At 41.0% G+C, this 22,497-nt stretch overlaps 1 protein-coding gene and 1 long non-coding RNA gene across 3 annotated transcripts in view; one reads left to right on the forward strand and one right to left on the reverse strand.

The window, feature by feature from the left end:
- ANTXR1 (ANTXR cell adhesion molecule 1) overlaps positions 1-22,497 on the forward strand; it is a 222,562-nt gene that overhangs the window by 76,093 nt on the left and 123,972 nt on the right. For both annotated transcript variants that reach the window (XM_043603551.1, XM_043603552.1), the window contains exon 10: positions 9,400-9,498. In XM_043603551.1, coding sequence (XP_043459486.1) covers positions 9,400-9,498 — 99 coding nt within the window. The remainder of the gene's footprint in view (positions 1-9,399; positions 9,499-22,497) is intronic.
- LOC122496947 overlaps positions 1-22,497 on the reverse strand; it is a 121,955-nt gene that overhangs the window by 22,481 nt on the left and 76,977 nt on the right. The gene's annotated exons all lie outside the window — the stretch shown is intronic.

Genomic DNA, 22,497 nt, shown 5'->3' on the forward strand with positions numbered 1-22,497 from the left:
AAAATAGACAAATCTCTGGTCAATCCAATCCAAGGGAGCTTTCTTTTGACATTTTTTAAATCTTTGGCATATCTGCAATACTGCATATTTTATAAACAAACAGTAATTTCCTGTATTAGAGTAAACTACCCAATTCGGTTTTCTTTTATTTTTTATAAAGAAAAAAAGATAAGACACAATAATGGAAGCTAGCCCTTGCTGTTGAAAAAGGCAAGCTCCCATCTCTCTTAAATGAGAACCATAAGGATTGAAACATGCTAATTAGAGAATAACGTTACTAAGGAGAAGAGGAAACTTCTGAAAGAAAGATATCCTTACACCAAAAGTTCTTCCATGGATTTTCCTGAAGGGCTACTGCTGATCATTCTCTAGAGTAAGTTGGGCTTTCCTGAAGCACTGGCACCCTTTTTATTGTCCACGGCAGTGAGCACCTGTCAGGTAGACCTGAGCATACCCACTGTGTGATTTTCATTAGGCTACTGCAAAGACCCAGGGATTTACATCAAAGTGCTTTGAAAAACATAAACTGTTGTACAGAGCAAGGTGACATTATTATCATCAACATCATTGTAATGAGGATTGAAGGTCAATGCAAGAATCGTGATGTTGATAACATACTTAGATGAGAAAAACATGCCCGTATGTTTTCTTTACTTTATGTCTTTTCTTTACTTTATTTCTTTCTTTACTGAAAGAAAACTGGGGAGAACATCAATAAAGCTCAGAGTACCTGCAAAAGGATGAACCCAATATGTGTGGGAGGTAAAAAGAAACAAGAAGTAACTGATTGTTCACATTTCTAAAGTAGAATGGTGGGACTGAGCCCTAGAAAAATTTGTGAAAAAAAGTAAAATTCATTTTCACCAGAAATCTTTCTTCTCAGCCCCCTCCCCTCTCTATGAATTGCGTCCCTTCCCTGGTCCCCAGAGCAGCCCCTGCTTCGGAGCTCCACCCAGGCCTGTCCTGGTCAAGGCACTCTATGCTGACAGTCCTGTTCCCCCAAGACAATGATCTCAGCTGGCTCTCACCGACAACTCAGCAACAGCCATAGTTCTGACAGCAAACTGAGCTCTGAGGGAGGCAGAGAGATAATGCACTGGGCAGACAACAAAACTGAGATCCAGCACAGATCTTTATATGTCAGGCTGCAAATAACAGGGTGAAATTTAATGGGGCAGATACAAAGTGTGGAACTTGGGTTCAAATGCCAATTTAGGGAAACCTGACTTAGTAGCAGTTCATGCAAGGAAAAAGAAAAAACAAGGACAGATAGCTATCTTCATAGCCAACAAGAATACCTCTGAGGAAAAAAAAAAGCTGACAAGATCTTTGGGTAAGTGTCCAGGGTAAGAGAGCTAATTTCATGTCTTACAATTCCATGTTTTTTTTTAATATGAAATTTATTGTCAAATTGGTTTCCATACAACACCCAGTGCTCATCCCAACAGGTGCCCTCCTCGATACCCATCACCCACCCTTGACTCCCTCCCACCCCCCATCAACCCTCAGTTTGTTCTCAGTTTTTAAGACTCTCTTATGCTTTGGCTCTCTCCCACTCTAACCTCTTTTTTTTTTCTTCCCCTCCCCCATAGACTTCTGTTAAGTTTCTCAGGATCCACATAAGAGTGAAAACATATGGTATCTGTCTTTCTCTGTATGACTTATTTCACTTAACATAACACTGTCCATATTTAGACCATGGCCCAAGTCACACATTTAAAAAATGGCATTGACAAAGGCATGCCCATAGAAAAGGTGGTGGTGGATCTGGAAACAATACTAAAAATTCATTCACAGATTCTTTCCTTCCTTCCTCCCTCCCTCCCTTCCTTTTTTCCTCATCCTTCTTTCCTCCCTCCCTCCCTCCCTCTTTCTTTTCCTTGCCTGCTTTTCTTTTCCTTTCTTTCTTTCCTTTCCTTCTTCTTTTCTTCCTAGCTTTCTTTCCTCTTTCTTTCCATCGATTCTTAGTGTCTACCATGTACCAACCAACATGAAAAGACATGAGTACACAAATGCATAGAGCTTGCTCCCAACCACCCACGAAATTCACAGTCTACTCTGGAAGATAGTCTTATGTTCAGATACAGTAGAAAACCACACATGAAGCTCTGCCGTGGAGATCTGCTCAAAGAGCAGTGGAACAATAATGAGATGCTGGTGGAACGAGGAAGGTCTGAAGTAACCATGGAGATTCACACACAGGATTGAGACCCTTGCAAGAGCATCTTCAGAAACTTACAGAATTCCCATGTGGAAAGGAATTATTATGCTTACTATGTGTAGCTTCTGGAGACCACCATGGAGAAGTTGGGGAGGAAATCAGGGAGGTGAATTTGGGCTTAACATTTACAAGGGAACATTTACAACTAAAGCTTTCTAGCAATGGAATGGATGGTCTAAATTTTCCACCCTTAGAATTATGTGAGCAGTGGCCATCTGTAACTAGATACTATCCCCCTTTGGGTGTCCTTTATAATTTTAAGTTTCTAAAGTCTTAATTCAATTTCAGCTAAGGCATAATTTCAGCTAATGGCTGATTTTTTTTAATGGCAAAGAATCCAGTATACCTGGAACTATTTTGCATTTTAACACAAAGTCTTAATGGGGAAAGGGAGTGAGAAGAATATTAATCTGCTCTGATCTGAAAGAATTTCATTCAGGGGCACCTGGGTGGCTCAGTTGGTTAAGGGTCTGACTCTCAATTTTGGCTCGGGTCGTGATCTCACGTTCATGAGTTCAAGCCCTGAATAGGGCTCTGCACTGACAGCATGGAGCCTGCTTAAGATTCTGTTTCCCTCTCTCTCTTCCCCTGCCCCACTCACTCTCTCTGTCTCTTTCTCAAAATAAATAAACAAACTTTAAAAAAAAAAAAAAAAAGAATTTCCTTCAATGTCATGGGTTTAACTACTTGGAGAGAGAACCTTCCCAGAGGTTACAAATGGGCAGCCTATAAGCCCTCCCTGGTCTCGAAACAGGTTCTTTTTGATCCACACTACATTTTTAAAAAAATCATAACTTAAATTTATTACCAACATTTAAGAATCTGATTTTGCCTAAAAATTCAGATTTCTATCATGTCTTGAAAAATCATATCTAGTAACACTAGGCTTGTATTTATTGCAAGATAAAGATTATCGGAGACTGAATAACTTCCCTTTAAAAGAAGCATGTATTCTTTCCAGTTCACCATACTCCCCACCATTCCCCACTGTCACCCCGAGACACGGGCCAAGCATATGGTTACTATTTAGCACATGCAGATGTCACTGTATTTATAGTTCGTGTTCTAAAACATGTAGGAATTCATCTGCTCAAGCTCCTTTGACATTACCTGCATTTAAATAATTCTGTTTCCCTTCCAACATAGACTCTTTTAAAAAGTTCCTAATTAATATTTTTACAGATTAGCTTCTGTAATTAGGAGAGTTGACCCCTTGTTAGAGTGGCCCTGCCTAATTTAGCTCCTCCTCAGGAAATGCATGCTTTTGCCTAAGTACAATTTTCCTCTGGTCCCACTCAGTTGGCCTCAAACTTGAATAGCTCACAGTGTACGATATAAGCAAGTTCTCCAGGAAGGAACTAATTGGAATCAAGTGTGCAAACTGCCAACTGTTCTACATTTGATGTTGTTGTACTCCAGAAACAGAAGATCATATTTAACTCCTCACATTGTCCTCACCATTCCTACTGTGCTGTTTCCCACCGTTGGTAGTAAAACTGCATGGGTTTGCACAGAAAGAAGGTAGTTTTAGGCTTCACGTTTATCATTTGGAATTGGATGCTTAAAAGAGACACATTTAAGCAACATCAAACAGTGGTTTCATTTCTTTGACGTTTCATTGTTTTTCAAAGAGCTCGTGCCTGGCCCTTAGGCACCTCTTGGGAATGGCTTACTTAATTCTCTGCTTGGCCCTCCTTCTCATTTAAAGATGTTTCTGTTTGGAGGAGGGACTCTCACACACTATTAGTGGAAATGTAAAATGACACAATCACTTTGGAAAATAGTTCTGACCGTTTTCTTTCAAAATGAAACATACACCTATCATACGACCTGGCTGTTCTACTCCCAGGTATTTATCCAAGAGAAAAGGAAGTCTGTGTCCAGACGGAGACTTGGACACAGATGTTAATAACTGCTTCATTTTTAATAGTCAAGAACTGTGAAGAACTCAAATGTTCATCAACAGGCAATGGACAAACAAATTGCGGTTTATCCATATAGCGAATGATACTCAGCAATAAAAAGGAATAGACTATGCATAAATCTCAAAATAATTATGGGTGAATTTTTAAATAATTATGCTGGGTAAGAGAAGCCAGACAAAAAATGTATTTACTGTATGATGCCATTTACATAAAATTCTAGAAACTGCAAGCTAATCTACAACAACAGAGAGGGGATCAGTGGTTGCATGGTCATGGGGAGGGGCAGGAGGGAGATCTTATGAAGAAGCACTTGAAAACTTTTCAGAGTGATGGATGTGTTCAGTGTCTTGATTGTTGTATCGTCCCATGATTACATACATATGTCAAAATTTGCCAAGTAATATACTTTATATGCAAGTTACTTATGTCAATTATACCACACTAAAGCTTTTATAATTGAATAGCTATAAAATCAGAAAGTTCTAGAATAATTAAGACATCAGAAGGTACTTCATACACACCAGTCTCTATTATATTTATGTTTCATGTCACATTAAGCATCTAATAGGAAAGAAAATTCAGACTAACTCACAAGGTGAAATATCAGTAACAATAATTTTGCACAAGTCTTAGGCAACCACAGCAAATGGAGAATGTAAAGATGTCTCATTTTCAATACAGTGAATAATAAGTGATCTTTACTGAGATCATCGCAAAACTATGTGTTCCACATTCAAAAAAGAAAGAAAAGAAAAGAAAAGGAAGGGAAGGGAAGGGAAGGGAAGGGAAGGAAAGGAAAGGAAAGGAAAGGGAAGGAAAGGAAAGGAAAAGAAAAGAAACAAAGGGAGGGAACAGAATAAATTAAGTTTATCCAACTATTCATGGACTTTATTTTTTATTTTTTTAATTGAGCTATAATTCACATACTATAAAATTCACCCTTTCAAAAAGTGCAATCCAGTGGTTTTGTTATATACACGAAGTTGTACAACCATAACCACCATCTAATTCCAGAATATTTTCATCACCCCAAAAAGAAACCCTATACCCATTAAGCAGTCACTCCCCATTTCCCTTCCCTCCAGCCCTGGCATCTGCCAGTTGAGTTTCTGTCTCTATGGATTTGCTGAACTTTTCATATGGAAATGAAATGGAATGGAATCATGCATTATGTGGACTTTCACGTCTGGCTTCTTTCATTTGGCATAATGTTTTCAAGATTCATCCATGTCATGGCATGTGTCAGAACTTCATTCCTTTTATGGGTGAATAATATTCCATTGTATGAATACCATCTGCATCAGTTGATGAACATTTGAATTGTTTCTGCTTTTTTGCTATTACGAATAATGCCATTATGCACATACATGTACAAGTTTTTGTGTAGACATGCACTTTCAGTTCTCTTGAGTACATACCTAGGAGTGAAATTTCTAGGTCATAAGATAATTCTGTTTACCTTTTTGAGGAGCCACCTCACTATTTCACAGAGCAGGTGCCCCATTTTGCATTCCCAACAGCAAGGTAGAAGCATTCTAATTCACTCACCAATGCTTGTTTTTGTCCATCCTTCTTGTCACAGCCATTGTAGTGAGTATGGAGTGATATCTCATTGTGACTTTGATCTGCATTTCCCTAATGACTAATAGTGTCAAGCATCTCTTCATTCATTGACCTTATTAAGCCTCAGAAAACAAACAGGATTAGACCTGACTGTACATGAATAAATGACCATCTTTTCCTTCCTATTTATTCCCTTCCTGTACCAAGATGTGTCATTTATTTATTCTTTCAATACTGAGACTGGCTCAGCCCTGGATTAGGCACAGTCAAAAATTTTAAAGAAATAGGAATGATGGCCTCTACTCTCAGGAAGTTTAAATTATAATTGAGAATGAAGTGAAGAAAGAATCATAATAAACATATATCTTAAAGAATATATATCTTAAAAGATGAGATTAAAGATCATTTCCAAGTAGAAAGTCCTCCCTAAAGCCCTACAATCCCTAGGCACTTCTTATAGGAGCAGTTACCCAACAGGCAAATTGCCTAAAAACACTTGGCTGTACATATTGTGAAAGGTGGGTTCGGGGCTCTCTGGATAAATGAACTTAAATCATCTGTCCCGGTTCTCACTTACTGGCAGATTCACGAGACAGAGTTTTGTTACATAACTTGCATGTGTGAAGAGCTGACATTCCAGTCAGGCTGCAGGGGCAGATGTTTGGGCCCTTCTGGAAACCAAATGTGCGCACGAACACAGAAACCATACCCGGCAGGGTGGGAGCATGCCTCTGCTCTGGTGTGGTTCCCAGAACATCATTTCCTCCATCTTCTCCCCGGGCCGAGGGGGTTAAGTTGTTCGCTTTCCACCATCGCCACGTCATGGATCGTGGCTGTCTTTCTTTCTAAACACCCTGAGGTCAGGCCAAGCAGACATGTGGGCAGCCTTTTTTATAGAGGACTCAGCAGCTGAACTGGTAATGCTAGAACATGGTGTTAGAGAAGAGAGCTTGGCATGTGGCCTGCATTTCCAGAGTCTTGTCTCCCACTGATGTTTGAGGAAACAAGAGAAGTAGCACAGCAGTGAGGCCGAAAACATTTTGCATCAGCAAAAGTATCCAACTGAGGATTCCTGGATGTCTAACGTTCAAAATAAAAAAACAGGAATAGGTTTCTATAGGCTTAAATGAGTGAAGGAGATACAATAAGATTCTTCCACAATGTTTGACACTTAATAGAATGCTCGTTGAAGTAACTGCGTCATCAGTCACATGCCCGGCAGACATCTAGAGAAAATCAAGTCCATCCTTCTAAACTTAGCAATTGCATAAAGATGCATATGTAAATTCTTAGTATTCATAGGACTTGTGGTCCTGAAAAACCATTTGCCCATGACCTTAATTACCATAGTTCAATACTAAAGCAGTGAACACTTGGATAGAGTTCCAGTTTTGCTGCTTACAAATCACATGACCTTGGGCAAGTCATTTAAAATGTCAGAATCTCGGGGCGCCTGGGTGGCGCAGTCGGTTAAGCGTCCGACTTCAGCCAGGTCATGATCTCGCGGTCCGTGAGTTCGAGCCCCGCGTCGGGCTCTGGGCTGATGGCTCAGAGCCTGGAGCCTGTTTCCGATTCTGTGTCTCCCTCTCTCTCTGCCCCTCCCCCGTTCATGCTCTGTCTCTGTCCCAAAAATAAATAAACGTTGAAAAAAAAATAATTTATAAAAAAAAAAAAAAAAAAAAAATAAAAAAAAAAAAAAAAAAAAATAAAATGTCAGAATCTCAATTGTCTTATCATTAAGGTCCTTTTTACTTCTACAAAGCATTCTGTTCTAACTTGTACTCTTTGTGGCCATGTGGTGCCTCTGGGTTCTCTTGGTTGGGTTTTAATTTCTTGCCTCCCTATCCAGGCCAGCCCCACTTTTCTGCAAAACAGCAAACCCGTCTAAAACGAAAATAAAACAAACTTTTTAAAAATCACAACTTCAGTCTCGAAGCTGATCATAGGTCACAAGACAATGAAGATCCTTTCCAGCCTAATGGCTGAGTCCTGGGGGGATGGCATTTGATGCCTGCCTGACACACCGGGATTCCAGCTCACCTCTGACAGCTGCTAGCCTGTGATGTGGGACCAACTACTTAACCTCACTAAGATCAGTTTTCTCATTTGTACCTCTCTGGACTGTGGTGAGGCTGAAATGACATTGGACATATACAAGGCTTATCACAGGGCTTGGCACACAGTGAGGGTGCGATTAGCATCCAGTATTATTATCTTGGCAAACACGAACTTTAAATTCGCTTCCTGGGAATGAAGGGGACTTTCACTCATGACATTTATTAAGTCTGGGAGTGATCCCTATGCTAGTTCTCTAACCCCCTTCTTCCTCCAACAAAAATGTCCATTTTGTATAGCAATTTACCATTCAAGATCCACTTTCACAAATATTGCGTTTTCCTCTGACTTTTAGTCTATTTCTTTTTCATATATCACACATTTTTAAAGTTTATTTATTTTGAGAGACAGACAGAAAGCGAGCAGGGGAGGGGCAGAGAGAGAATCCCAAGGAGGCTCTGTGCTGTCAGCTCAGAGCCCAATGCGGGGCTTGAACCCACAAACCTGTGAGATCGTGACCTGAGCTGAAACCAAGAGTCGTATGCTTAACTGACTGAGCCACCCAGGCACCCCCTAAGCCCCAATTTTTATACACAAAAGAATGACAAAGAAAGAAAGAAAGAAAGAAAGAAAGAAAGAAAGAAAGAAAGAAAAGCATGGACTATTAGTTACTATCAAACTTACGCAAATATTTCTAAATATTTAGTTAACAAATTTGCTGTTTTTTTCTTTTGTAAGACTATCATAAAGGATCATGATTTTTACTTCATAAGAATTTTCTCAACCTACATGAGTTCTACATGCATTATGCCAATGTGAAATTGATAGGCAGGGCCAGAGACCTGCAAAATATATTCTTTCTATATAGAGAAAAGCAAGCACTACGTTGAAGGGCCAAAGTCAGTTCAAGCAGATAAGGCTGGACAATGACCACTAGATAAGCAAGATTCTAATTTGTCGCTAAGTATAACTATTCCTACATAATCCTAGGTGTGCCCAGTAGAGACAGGAGGACCTGAAGCAGCATCAAATAATTCCTGACCTAATGTACCATTTTGCTAGTTGTGGAAGAAAAGACACCACCTGACACTTACATAATCACCTGCCACATCGTTCAGGACAGACCGTGAATGCCATAAGGCAGTGATTTTCAAAAAATTTGAGGCACCTTGGGTTCTAAAGAAAGGCTTTCAAGGGAACCCAGTATGTAAAACAGACACAAGAAATGCTGAGTTGATTGGAGGAGAGGTGGAGAGCCCCCTCCTCTGTGCCCCCACCCCAGCTGCAGAGATCACGGTTTCTTAAGCTGCCAGGACTTGAGAGATAGGTAAGATTTGAAGGGACAGAGAAGCGGGGAGGAGGGCATTCCAGTAGGAGGAAGAAGGCAAAGGCAAGAAGGCAGGAATTTAAAGCAAGAAATCATACACCTTCCCCATGTGCACCTGGTGAGACAGATGTGGTAAGCAAGTGGTAAAAAGGCACCCTCGTGGCTGCTTTAGGTTTCCAGCCTGAACCAACTTCCTAATATTTTAAGCCTGGTGAAACAGTTAACAAATGCCCTGCATCAGGGCAGATGGCAAACTTAAGGTTAACGGTCTGCAGTCAGATGACATGGCTTGTCCTTCCTCCTTTCAGAATCATTCCAAGTGGTCGTGAGAGGAAACGGCTTCCGGCATGCCCGAAACGTGGACAGGGTCCTCTGCAGCTTCAAGATCAACGAGTCAGTCACGCTCAGTAAGTTCTTGCAGACTTGTGGGTTTCTTCAGCCGGCTTCGGGGAAGGGTTTCCCAGCTCTCCATCTGCCAGCATGGCCTCCCACAGGGGACCGCACAGAGAAGGGCCTTCCCCGCCAGAGAGGCGTCCCGCAAAAGCATAGGTAGCCCCTAAGGTGTCCCATCAGGAAAGGCAGCAGGGCTCTTGTTTCTCAGTCCACTGACGTCTATGCTAAGCTACTCCCTCTTTGGTGGCCATGCCGGTGCTGCTTGGTTAGAGCTTGGGAAGCTTGATGTTCCTGAACAAAGTACTAGGTGCTGTCAAGAGTGAAAAATAGATGGTCTGAATTCATTAATTCTGAATAAACCAAAAAGCCAAACTGTTAGGCTTGCATGTGTAGATTCTGGAAGTCTTTCCAATCTGGATCATTCTTGCCTGGAGAAGCCAAGAAACTCTCATCATGGTGAATACCTGACATGAAATACAGGAATACGGAAGTAAAACTAAGGGCAGTTCATGCGAACAATGAATTATCATAACACTGGCACTGTTACAAGACATTTGTAGCAGGCAAGTTCTTAATTTAAAGACATGTGTGATTCATGTAGCTGTCCAGGAGAGGTGGGGAAGTCTGGTTATGGAGGGGACAGATGGCCAGGAGCCCTGGTTATTATTCACATCTGGCATCCATCACACAGATAATTATTGATTCAGTATCTACAGTGATAAATGGTAATAATACACTGCATTTTGTGTAATGCTATGTCCTTTTAAATGCTTCACATCTTTTTGCCACAATAGCACTAAGAGGTAGAAAGATCAAGGAGTATGGACAGACACATGTTTACTGACTCAGCAGTGGCTCTAGTGTCGACCTGATAGCCTTATAGCACAGGTGCTATTCTGCTTTTAAAAAGGAAGAATTGGGGGTGCCTGGGTAGCTCAGTCCACCTCTTGATTTTGGCTTGACCTTGAGCATCCACCTCTTGATTTTGGCTCAGGTCATGATCCCAGGGTGGTGAGATCAAGCCCCACATCAGGTTCCACAGTGAGCCTGAAGCCTGCTTAAGATTCTCTCTCTCTTTCGGGGCGCCTGGGTGGCTCAGTCGGTTAAGCGGTCGACTTCGGCTCAGGTCATGATCTCACGGTCCGTGAGTTCGAGCCCTGTGTCGGGCTCTGTGCTGACAGCTCAGAGCCTGGAGCCTGTTTCAGATTCTGTGTTTCCCTCTCTCTGACCCTCCCCCATTCATGCTCTGTCTCTCTCTGTCTCAAAAATAAATAAACGTTAAAAAAAAAAGATTCTCTCTCTCTCTCTCTCTCTCTCTCTCTCTCTCAATCTCTCTCTCTCTCTCTCTCTCTCTCCTTCCCCCCTTTGCCCTTCTCCCCTGGTCATGCTCTCTCTATAAAATAAAAAATAATAATAATCAAAATAAAAAGGAAGAATTGAGGGATATGTTTTTTTTTCCTCCTTAACATCTTAAAACCCACTTAAATATTTAAACAGAGATAGGCAATGGCTTCCTTACAAACATCTGGAATTCCTGGCCTTGGAATAGTTCCAAACATTTGAAACATTCAGTTAGTTTTCTTGATACTTGCCTTGAAATGCTCTCACATATCTAAAAAGTACATGCTATTTGAAAACATTTTGAAAAGTCCCTGAATAGCCATAGTGTGAAAGTTAAATGTGTGCTCTCTACTGAGTTCTTCCTTTTTCTCCCCTTTCAACTGTGATGTTGCTCAAGTACACATTCCCTCTCTTCTTAGCCAAAATCTCAAATCTAACCAAGATCAGAAACTCTTGAGGGTTTAAGCTCCAAGACATCAAGCCTTCAAAGAAGGTTTCACACACAAGTGAGCCTTCAGACCCAGCCCTTCTCTAAAGATGGGTGGAAATGGGGTGTAGTGTTGCTGTTGCCTGAAAGGTTAGACAGAGATGCTATGTTAGCATAACATGAAATGCAAATTTACTTTGGATTTGTAGAGTGACATTCTGAAGGCCTGTTTTTCCAGCTTGTCCAGGAAATTTTCTTTCTTGGGAAACCCAGCTCATTCTCTTTCCCCTTCTTCCCTTCCTTTTCTAATATATCCTTGTAAACACCTGCACAGGCTTTCCATCTCATTCATATTCAAAACAAATAAAGGCCATAGCAGTAGGGATTTGGCTGAGGCCACAAGCCTAATTGTGCTTGCTGCACAGCGCTACCAGTTTGGAGCAGAGGAGGGCAGTGACTCAACCATATTTCATCCCACAAGCAACATTCCCAAACTCAAACATATGATTATTAGAAACATTCCAAGGGGGAGGGGGCGCCTGGATGGTTCAGTCAGTTGAGTGTCTGACTTTGGCTCAGGTCATGATCTCACAGCTTGTGGGTTGAAGCCCCGCATCAGGCTCTATGCTGACAGCTCAGAGCCTGGAGCCTGTTTCAGATTCTGTGTCTCCCTCTCTCTCTGCCCCTCCCCCACTCATGTTCTGTCTCTGTCTCTCTTTCTCTCTCTCAAAAATAAATAAACATAAAAATGTTTTAAAAAAGCATTCCAAGGGGAAAATGTTAGAATTTAAAAAAAAAATTGTCCTTCATATATTAATTCACCTGCTCATGTCCATTCAGTAAAGAATATGAACAAGAAACTACGGTGGACAGAAAAGATAAATAAATTTTAAAATACAACATAGTCAAATCTACATTCTTCTCTCAACCTTATGAATGTAGCAGTCTCTATTGAGTCACCTCTGTGAAATAAAACAAATTTAGACCCCTTCACTTTTCCCATTCTCCTTTCTTATCTCTATATCCCAAGTTTTAAAATGTTACCCATTTTCATTTTTACAGTATGCATTTCCTCTTTCAAGATTTTTTCCTAAATGCTGCATTACCTTTTGTAACAGAAAGAGAACACAGTGCCATTATTGATCAGAAAAAGATTAATTGATGGCTCAGTAATGAAGCTAGGGATGTTGTGACTCCAGCCAATTCAAACATGATTCAGGCCCTGGAGTCCTCCACAAATAACACAAGAGCAGATTATATGAAGCCAAACTGTTAAACAGAAAAGAACAAACTGAAAAATTATATTTATAGTGGGAGATGCTAACACGACTTTCCAAGTCTTTGAATGAATAACAAAAAATTAAAGATAGAGAGCAGATATATAGATATGTTTTTAAATGGCTATGAATATCCTTAAACATTTATGGCACTGACACAAATAAAATGCCAACATAGTAATGCCAAAAAGTAGAAGTTATTTAAATATGGTCTTTGATGATAAACATAACCAGAAAATAAAAATCATAGGTTAATAGCTACTTCTCTCCCACTTTCCTTGCTTTCCTTAAAAATAAAATAAATAAATCAACCACTTAGAAATCTAAAACAATTTCTGGACTTGCATTCAATATAATAGATACAGGGGCTCCTGGGTGGCTCAGTCGGTTAAGCTTCCAACTTCAGCTCAGGTCATGATTTCGTGGTTCATGGGTTCGAGCCCCATGTCAGGTTCTGTGCTGACAGCTCAGAGTCTGGAGCCTGCTTCAGATTCTGTGTCTCCCTCTCTCTCTGCCCCTCCCCACTCATGCTCTGTTTCTCTCTGTCTCAAAAATACACATTAAATTTTTTTAATATAATAGATCCAGAAATTCTGGATGAAATATGATTTTAAAAATCGTAATGTATGGCCCTGCTCAAAAGAAGGAAACCCTCAGGTAGAGGAAACAAAAAGAAGGGAATGCAAAATCTAAGCAGGAAGCAAAGCCATGGAAGGTCCAGTCCTAGTGGTCTGAAGGCTGTGATCCCAATGCTGATGCAGACATAGAACATCAGCCTGTGCAAGGCAGTGGGCAAGAGCAGAGCGCCCCTGCAGAAATCCAGCTCTAAGGGGCTGTACTGTACATTAACTAAGACTGGAAAAGTTTCTCAGTGACTCAAATAAGCAGGGGAATAAAGGTAAGATATTATACTACTCACATGATACGGAAACACCAAGTCAGGGCACAAACCCCAAAATGTGTCCATGATCATTCTGATCCCTGTGTCCCTGGCCGTGGCAATGCACAGCTAGTCCAACCTCCAGCACTCCTGCAGCCAACAACCCCCTCTGAGGTAGGGCTCACAGCACCAAATGCAAACATATGAAGTTGGATGGAAGAAACAGGAGAACAGGCAAGAAAAAGGGACTGGAGAACAATTTGAAAGAGAATATAAATAAACACATTTGAAGTATGTAAAGCGATTGCTTAGACCAAAGGGGAAGAATGTTCAACAAAGGCAGAACTGCAAAGAACCTAGTATAAATTCTAGAGCTGAAAAAATGTATTCACTGTAATACAACTTAATGTATGAATTTAGCAGTGTGATTAGACACAGGTGAAGATGAAATGCATGAACTGGAAGAGAGAGACAAGAAAATCCAGCCAAAGCACTGAAGCCAGATTTGTTTTATCCAAGTTCTACAAGACTTTAAGGGACAGACGACCCATATCTAAAACATACAAAAAAATAGAGAAAAGGCATCTTAACTCATTTTATAATAATTATATAATCTTCATTTTTTAAAAATTGGACAAAGACACTAGAGGTAGAGAATATTTGAGGATCAAGCTCGTTAATGACAAACATCTAATAAAATACTGACAAAATCCAATGATGTATCTAAGAAGAACCAGAATCGGTAAGACAATTTTGAAGGATGAGTGGGAATTTGTCTCTCACAGAGAAAAACTTTTTCATGCCAAGAAGATATTATCCATTCCAAAATTTAAAAATATGTGGTTTTACAAAACTAGGAATAGGGTCAAACTTCTTCAGCATAATAAAAAAATATATCTAGATATTTGAATTCAAAACTCAAAATCATTTCATAGTAAATCACTATGTAGAGGTATTTATAGTTGGGAAGAAAAAAGCAGGACAACCCGTTTCACCATTATTATTTAATGTGGATGTGAAAGTTCTAGCAGCTGTCCAGTAGAACTTTCTGTGATGTAAATGTTCTAAAATGGTAGCTAAATGGTCGCCATAGCCACATGTGGCCACTGGGGACTTGAAATGTGGCTAATGCGATGGAGGAACTCAAGTTTTAATTTCATTTAACTTCAATGAAATTTAAACTTGTGTCAGTAGTCACGTGGCTAGTGACTGTTATCACTAACCAGTAGTCACTGGGCAATGCCATAGGTATCACGAGAACACAAGAAAACTAGCGACAGGTGTCAGTACAGGAAAGAGGTCCAAACATCCTTACTTTAAAATGATGGTTGTATTCTTCTGAAAAACTAAAGAAAATCAATAAACCACTAGACTAGTTTAATAACTGGATGATTTCAAAATAAATACCTCCCTTATAGTAATCAATAGCTTTTCCAGAGTTCAGTAATAATCAGTTAGAATGCATCCCAGGAGAAATAGAGCCACAACATAAAAAATTTAGTAACAACTAATATAACCAAACTTGTGAAGATATAGAGGAAGAAAATCACAAAAGTTGGTGAGGGGTAGGAAGAAAGTGTAAATAAATGGAGAAACAGTACAGATTCATGCACAGGCACTGGAACCAAACCACCCAGGAACAGAATCCTGGCCTAAGCCAATGTGACCATGGCGAGGTATTAACATCTCCATGCCTCAGTCTCTCTCTCTGTAAAATGAGGTAGCAGTAACCGCACCTCTCATGGATTGCTTTGAGGTTTAAATGTGGGAAACAGGGCTTAGAACAGGGCCTTGCACACAGAAAGCAGTCGGTCAATGTTGGCTGCTGGTATTAACTAATAATTATGATTATCACTTTTATTATTAAATTCTTATTTAATCATTAAATAGGGCAGCAAATGAGTATTGTGAAGACATCGATTGTCTTCAAATTAATATTTACTTTTAAAACAATCTCAATGAAAATTCCAATGGGACTTTTTAAGTTAACAAAATAATTCTAAAGTTTATATGGAAGAATAAACATTCAAGAATGGCCAAGAAAAATGTGGAAACCTGCCCTTGTTGATTTTAAGATGTATAAAAGAACTGCGGTAATTGAAATGATGTATAAACTGGTGCCACAAAAGGCAAACTGAGCATTGGAGCAGGAAACAAAGTCCATACACAGAGCCAAACACTTATGTGAATTTAGTATAAAATAAAGTGACCTTTACAATCAGCAGGAAAGGAATGGATTATTCCCCCAAAATGGTGTTGAGGCAACTGGCTAACCACTTGGAAAAACAATTCAGTTAGATTTTTATCTCACACCTTACATCTAAACAAATTCCAGATGAAAAATTTTAATGTGAACATAAAACTATAAAAGTTTTAGAAGGAAAAGAAAATAAATATTTACATAATTTTCTAGTAGGGAGAGGCTTTTTAAGCCTTGGAGGGGAGATAGAATAAAGGGAAATTTTAATAGTTTGAGTACACATATTTTGTTTTTTATGTTTCTGTTCCCTCCCCCTCAAAATCTAAAGGAAAAAATAAAACTACCAAAGTATCTGTAGGGCATATAATACACAAAGAGTCAATGACCTTAATATATAGACTGCTCTTAAAATCAATAAAAAAACAAACAAAAGACAAAAAAGTAAGCACACCTCTGGGTAAAAGATATGAAAAGGAAATTTACAAGAACCATAGTGGTCAGGAAGCATATGGAAACTGCTTACCATAACCAAAAGAAATAACCAAATTGAAATAATCTATCAACCTGACAAAGATTAACAAAAATACAATGCCTGGGTATTAGCAAAAATATAGAGGAACAGGTGTTTTCACTCATCATTGGTGAGACACCACTAAATCTTTTAGAAGGCAACTCTTAAAATGAAGCAACTCCTTTTATACATTTTTGACCCAGAATTTCCCTTTCAACTTCATCAAGAAGAAATGATTGGGAATGTTTACAAGGACTTGGGTACAAGATGTTCGTCCTGATACTACTTATGATAGCAAAAGGAAAAAGAGAAAAAGAGAGAGAGAGAGAAGAAGAAGGCGGAGGCAGCAGAGAAGGATAAGAAGAAGAAAGAGGAAGAGGAGGAGGGAGAGAAGAAAAAAGGAAGGGAGGGAGGGAAGGAAGGGAAGGAGGGAGAAAGGAAGAACTGGAAGGAAGGCTGACCTGGGAAAATATTAATAATATAGTCACAAAAGTTACAAAACAATACCTCCATGTTATTTCTGTTTTACGCACATACATTTATATACAGAAAAAGACTTGAAAACACATCAAAATGTTAACAGTAATTACCTCTGAATGAGAACACTGTTAATTTTTTCTGTTTTCTAAGTTTTCTACAATGTGTCTCTTATGTAACAAGAAAAAAAATCCACAACAGTTGTTTAAAATTTAATTTTAAAATTCTTCTTAATTATTTAGGCCTAGCACACATCTTTAGCTCTCCAATCACCAGGCTGAACTCACTCCTGTCCAAGAAAATATCTTGGAAATCTTCACACAAACTTTATTTATTCTGGCTGCACTTTTTCCTACTCCAGGATTCAGCATATTGTGCCAAGAAAAGATCCACTTTCAACTGGAAATCCATTTGCAGAGAGATCAGAATGCTAAAAAGGAGACACTGGGATATGAGCTGAGAAATGATCCACTTTAATAAACAGTAAATTAAAAATGGGGTTTTTATTGATGCAATAATGAAAAACAACCTAGACCATCCCGGTGCTGTGTGGTGAGGTAGGAAGTAGGACTATAAACAAAGAGACTGATTTTTAACAAACTCACTAAAATTCAACTTCTAGGCCATGTGAGAAATCAGTTGCCTGGTTTTGTAGGCACACTTACTTTTTGATACAAAATATTATTTCCCAGCTTGATCTCCAATCTTATTCACTACGCATGGCTCTGATTTACCTTTTGTTCACACTCAAAGGATAAAACTTTTCCTCCTTTGGAGATATTTTTTTCAAACTGAACATTGGTCATGGAGACAGTTCTAAGAGTTCCAAAGAGGGGCTCAGCTTCCCAAGGGGACGAGAGACAACACTCACTCAAATGCAGAAGTTCCAGTGTGTTTGTTTTTTAAAATCTGTCCAATTATCCAGAAGCTATACTTCATCTTAGAAAACATCTGGGCCGTGGGCTGCAGTGGGCACCCTAAGGAGATCATTGATGTGCACCTATGGTGGCAGATGGGGAGGGAAGACAGAGGGAAAGAGAATATTAACTTCCCAAAGTTTCCCTTCTCACCGGTTAGAGTATTGCATCTGTTGGTCAAAGGTACTTAGTGCAAGGTGGATGCATCCCTGGGGGGTTGATGTCATATGAGGATGGTGGAATGTCACTTTGTGTAACATAAAGGAGGATCTCCTCTCGTGATGCCAAATCAGGCTGCACATCAGACTCTCCAGAGACCTTCATCTAAGTGACAGCAGCAATTGATTGCTGGGCCCTGTGCATTCACTGTACTATCTCACTCCGTCCTCACAGCCCCCCAGTGAGGGATGAGTTATGTGTATTGCTTTTTGCTAAGTAGGACATGAAAACTCAGAAGTGCCCAAGGTCAACCAGATGGCCAGAGGTAGAAGCAGTTTGGACCCTTGGGTGATCCAGAGGCTTTTGGCTACTTCTTTACTTTGCTTCCAAAACGAGGATCCCCACAGATCCTTGGGTCCCCTGATCCCAAATGCCCACATAACTCTGATGTATACCTGATTGGGAGGTGCTGATTCCCATGACTCCCCCACATTTTGTAGACAGGAAACCTCAGCTCGGAGAGATTTAGCTACTTGGCCAAGGTCACAGAGCACATTAGTAGGGAGTCAAGACTCGAACCCAGGTTCAAGAAAAAAAGCCCTAGACCAGGGAAGGAAGAACCCAGGCTTCAGCATGTCAGTGTGTGCAGCTGACTGTATGTTCACAGGTAAAGCACATCTTCCGATTCCCTGACTGGCCTCTCTTTCTTGAACGTCAGTTTTGTGTTATCTGGCAGTGTTTCTCTCTTGCTCCCACTTTCAGAATGACTGGCTTTGCCAGTCATTTTGAAGTGGCTCCTGCCAGAACTGTATTAGTGGGTGTTCCCATCTTTAAGGTCCAAACAAAAATGTAGATAAGTGGAAATTTACTGGAGTTTTGCTTGGTCAGACAAAAGCCCCGGTAATCTCGGATGGAGTAGAAATAAAGGAGGAGTTGCTACCGGAGGGTAACTAGGTGGTAAAGATTTTCATTCTGGGGCAAAAGACCTTCTTGCAGGGGTGAGTTGACACAGCCCAAAGTTAGCTACAGCAGCGCCTGATAGACTCACCCTTGACAGTGCCCCTGCTCTACCGCGTGGGCAGTTGCCTCCGAGCGAAAATTGTAAGCTACACATGGACTTAGCGTGCAGTGCACTTCTTTTGAGGCATGCCTAGAGGAGAGTGAACTTCCTGAGACAGTCATTACCCCAGCCCTGCCTATCCTGCTGGGGAAAGTTGGCGCCCTCGACTTCTGCACCAGATGGCTGGACTTTCATGAACGCTGCTTGTTCTCACAGAACACTGCTCCTCTGACACTTCAACACAACGGGGGAAGAGAAGGTGGCAAACACAGAGCTGGGCCAGACTTGTGAGAACCCCAGGCAGGCTAACAATCCATGCCACCTTCCAAATGACATTCTTTAAATATTTGCCCAACACCCATCTAGAGGAAACGTTGGGGGCAGCTAAGGGAAAGGAAGAAAAGGAATGTTCTCTGTGGACCTCTTCCCCATGCCATTCAGCTCTTGCCCCCAGCATGCACACTGCAGCAGCTTGCTGGCACCCACTATTATTCATATGTGTGCCTGGGGTCTCCTTCCCACCTCTTCTTTGAGTTTCTATATAAGTTTGTGTTCTTTAAAAGCAGTCCACATTTGCCATAATTAATAGTCATGACTGCATGGAGGGCTCTAGCCATTTTGGTAGACTTGCCCCTCAATACCAATTCCAAAGGTAAAACCCTCCCGAACCTAATTGGGCACAGCTGCAAGAGTTTGTGTGTCTGGAGACACATACCTTGTGCATGAAGCCTGAACTGTCTCCAACCAAGTGAAAACAAAGCTTTCAAAAATACATTTACTCTTAGTAAATTATAGCTGTCCTGAGTGCACCACTTGCTCTGACCTCAATTTTTAAAGGTCGGTGCTTTGCTTAGAAGATAATTTGTAAATTCTATAAATGCCAACCAGTCAAGAACTTTTTTGGTGTAGATTTATTGAGAGGACAAAATATTTTGCAAGAGTCCTGGGCCCCGTTACTTTCATTTAGTTTTCTTGCAATAACCCAGACCGCCCCTTTTAACTTCAGATGAAGATGAGTGCCAGATACCACATTATGGGTACTATGATCCCAATTATGCAAGAAATGATACGCATAGAAAGCAATTCTGGAATAGTATATCCCAAAGCATTAACAGTGTTTGTCACTGGAAGTTAGGATTACCAAAGGTTTTCATTTCTTTTTTGTAAACTTCTCTGTGTATCTCGGACTTCTCACTTCTCACTTCTCTCACTCTTCTTCTGAGTCTTCTATCACTAAACATGTATTACTTTTATAATTAATAAAAATAGCAGAAAAATATGAGCAGGAAATAATTTACATCCCGAGAAATCAAACTAATTGTGCCAACGACCAGTTCCAAAAGCTGATGAGCCTAGGACCACAGAGGTCATAAGCATGTGTGGGACTGGGGAATGTATAAGCCCAAAAAAGGCAATCTGGAGGCCAGCAAGGCTGCTGGATCCCATCCCCGCACTCCTCTGGGAATGGACTCATGGTCCCTTGCTATTTACTTCCTCTCTTTCTGGGGCCATGATGTAATCTTGATCCTCATGTACACAGTGACCAGGATGACACTTCATTTTCTTCTAAGACTGCACTCAGCTCTGAGTCCTATATTGCTATTTATAGATAAGGTGTTCTGACTCTACAGCCTTCCCACTCACAGCAGCTTAGAACCTTGGGCAGCAATCTAAGCCCCGCTTCTGGAGTGCCCCCATTTCAATTATAAAGCCCCACCAAGCAGAGTGGCTCAGGTGCTATCCCACCTACCTACCACCAGGAAAATCTGGACCTATGAAAGCCTGCATGGAGGCACTGGTCCTTACCCCAACCAAGTGTCTTGCTACTCCCTCCTCTGTCCATCACTTTATGACACCTCTGAACTTGTCTGGACATTCTAACAGTACCCTGGGGGCTGTGAACCATCCAGTAATACCTAAAGGACCCTCTACAATGGGCAAAATAGATATATAAAGCCATGATAGACATTATACCAGGATTTCTGACCTTGGTACTATGGGGCCAGATAATTCTTTGTGGAGGGAAAGAAGGATGCCCTGTGTAGTACAGGATATTTAGCACCATCTCTGGTCTCTACTCACTAAATGCCAATATCACTTCTCCCCCAGTTTGGCAACCAGAACTGTCTCAGACATTGCCAGTTGTCTCCTGAGGTACAAAATCACCCCATCAGAGAACCACTGCATTATATACATGTCCACACATCCTATTTGGATAGATGACTTTCCTCTCGTCACGCCTTTACCATATAGCCCTGACACAAGCTGGTAGATAAGTTATAAGACATACTCAGTTTGCGCACGCATTCACATCTTGTGTTGTACAGGTGCCTCAGAGAAGGAGCCTAGTGGTACCTCACTTTATTTTTTTTTTCAACGTTTATTTATTTTTGGGACAGAGAGAGACAGAGCATGAACGGGGGAGGGGCAGAGAGAGAGGGAGACACAGAATCGGAAACAGGCTCCAGGCTCTGAGCCATCAGCCCAGAGCCTGACGCGGGGCTCGAACTCACGGACCACGAGATCGTGACCTGGCTGAAGTCGGACGCTTAACCGACTGCGCCACCCAGGCGCTCCGTGAGTGGTGTACCTCACTTTAGTAATAATAGTTGACATGCCAGTGCTTATTAAGTGTTGAGCATTTAATCATATCATTTCATTCAAATTTACAACAACTTACGAAATGAGTATGATTCCCATCTGATAGGCGAGAACTCTGGGTTGCAGATAGGGTGACCTAGGCAGTGGGTGGCAAAGCGGTGATGGAACTGAGCCTTGGCTCTTCATGTGCTCATTATTTCTCCATCCTAGTGCAACCTGCCCCAGGGAAGAGGGAGGGAAACTAAAAGATATATCCTGGATACCCATAACCTACAGGAACTGGTAAAATAGTTACACGTAGGTGCACGGAACTTATCTGGGACCTGTGGGCCAAGCTCTTTGCCTGAGCCCATAGTAGTAGCCACTGAGGGCTTCCAAGGAAACCTTGCCACAATTCCAGGCTAGGGAAGGGGTGGGTAGATGTGGGTCATGCCTGAGGCAAAAGATGGTGGCCAACTCAGTTCTGCAACATTCAAGGTACTCCTCTGGCTTCAGCCGGGCATGAGAGGACATGCCAGTGGATGCGCTATGTTCTGAGGATTATTCCCACCTTAGTCCCACCCACCTGCGCTTCCCTACCATCTCTTCCCATTCTGTTGACTCTTGTTTCTCTTGCTCTGACCTCAGAACCCCTGGTCAGCCTCTCCAAGTAGAAGCCACTCTTCCACTTTCAAAATCTCTGCTCTGGCCCCTAATGTAGTTTACTGTGTAATGTCTTTCATCAAAAATCCATAGGCTTATTATCTCACCCGTTTATGAAAACCTCCCCACCCAGGGCCTGACACGTAGTACATGCCCCAAAAATATTAATCTCCTTCCACTCTAAGCAGTGGGTTCCATTAAGCTTGGCAGTAAGATCCCCGTGTTTGTGAATTATCATAGCAGGAGCCCCAAGAGGGCAATCAACCACCTCCTTTCTGGCTGGGGCTCCAGAAAGCTCAACCCAGATGCTTTGAATTGCACCAACTTGGAGTCCTGCTGAATATCAGTTTATTTCAGGTTTTTGCACAGTATTTTAAAAACTTAACTTTTTAAAAAGCCGGTTACTTGAGAATTCAGTGAGAAGGTAGAAACATCCAGCCTAACTCCAGCCTGTCTATTCTCCATTCGGACACATTCCCAAACCAGCTGATAATTTGGTGCTGAACAGTTATGCTTGGCTC

Source organism: Prionailurus bengalensis, chromosome A3, assembly GCF_016509475.1.
Source record: "Prionailurus bengalensis isolate Pbe53 chromosome A3, Fcat_Pben_1.1_paternal_pri, whole genome shotgun sequence".
NCBI classification, from domain to species: domain Eukaryota; kingdom Metazoa; phylum Chordata; class Mammalia; order Carnivora; family Felidae; genus Prionailurus; species Prionailurus bengalensis.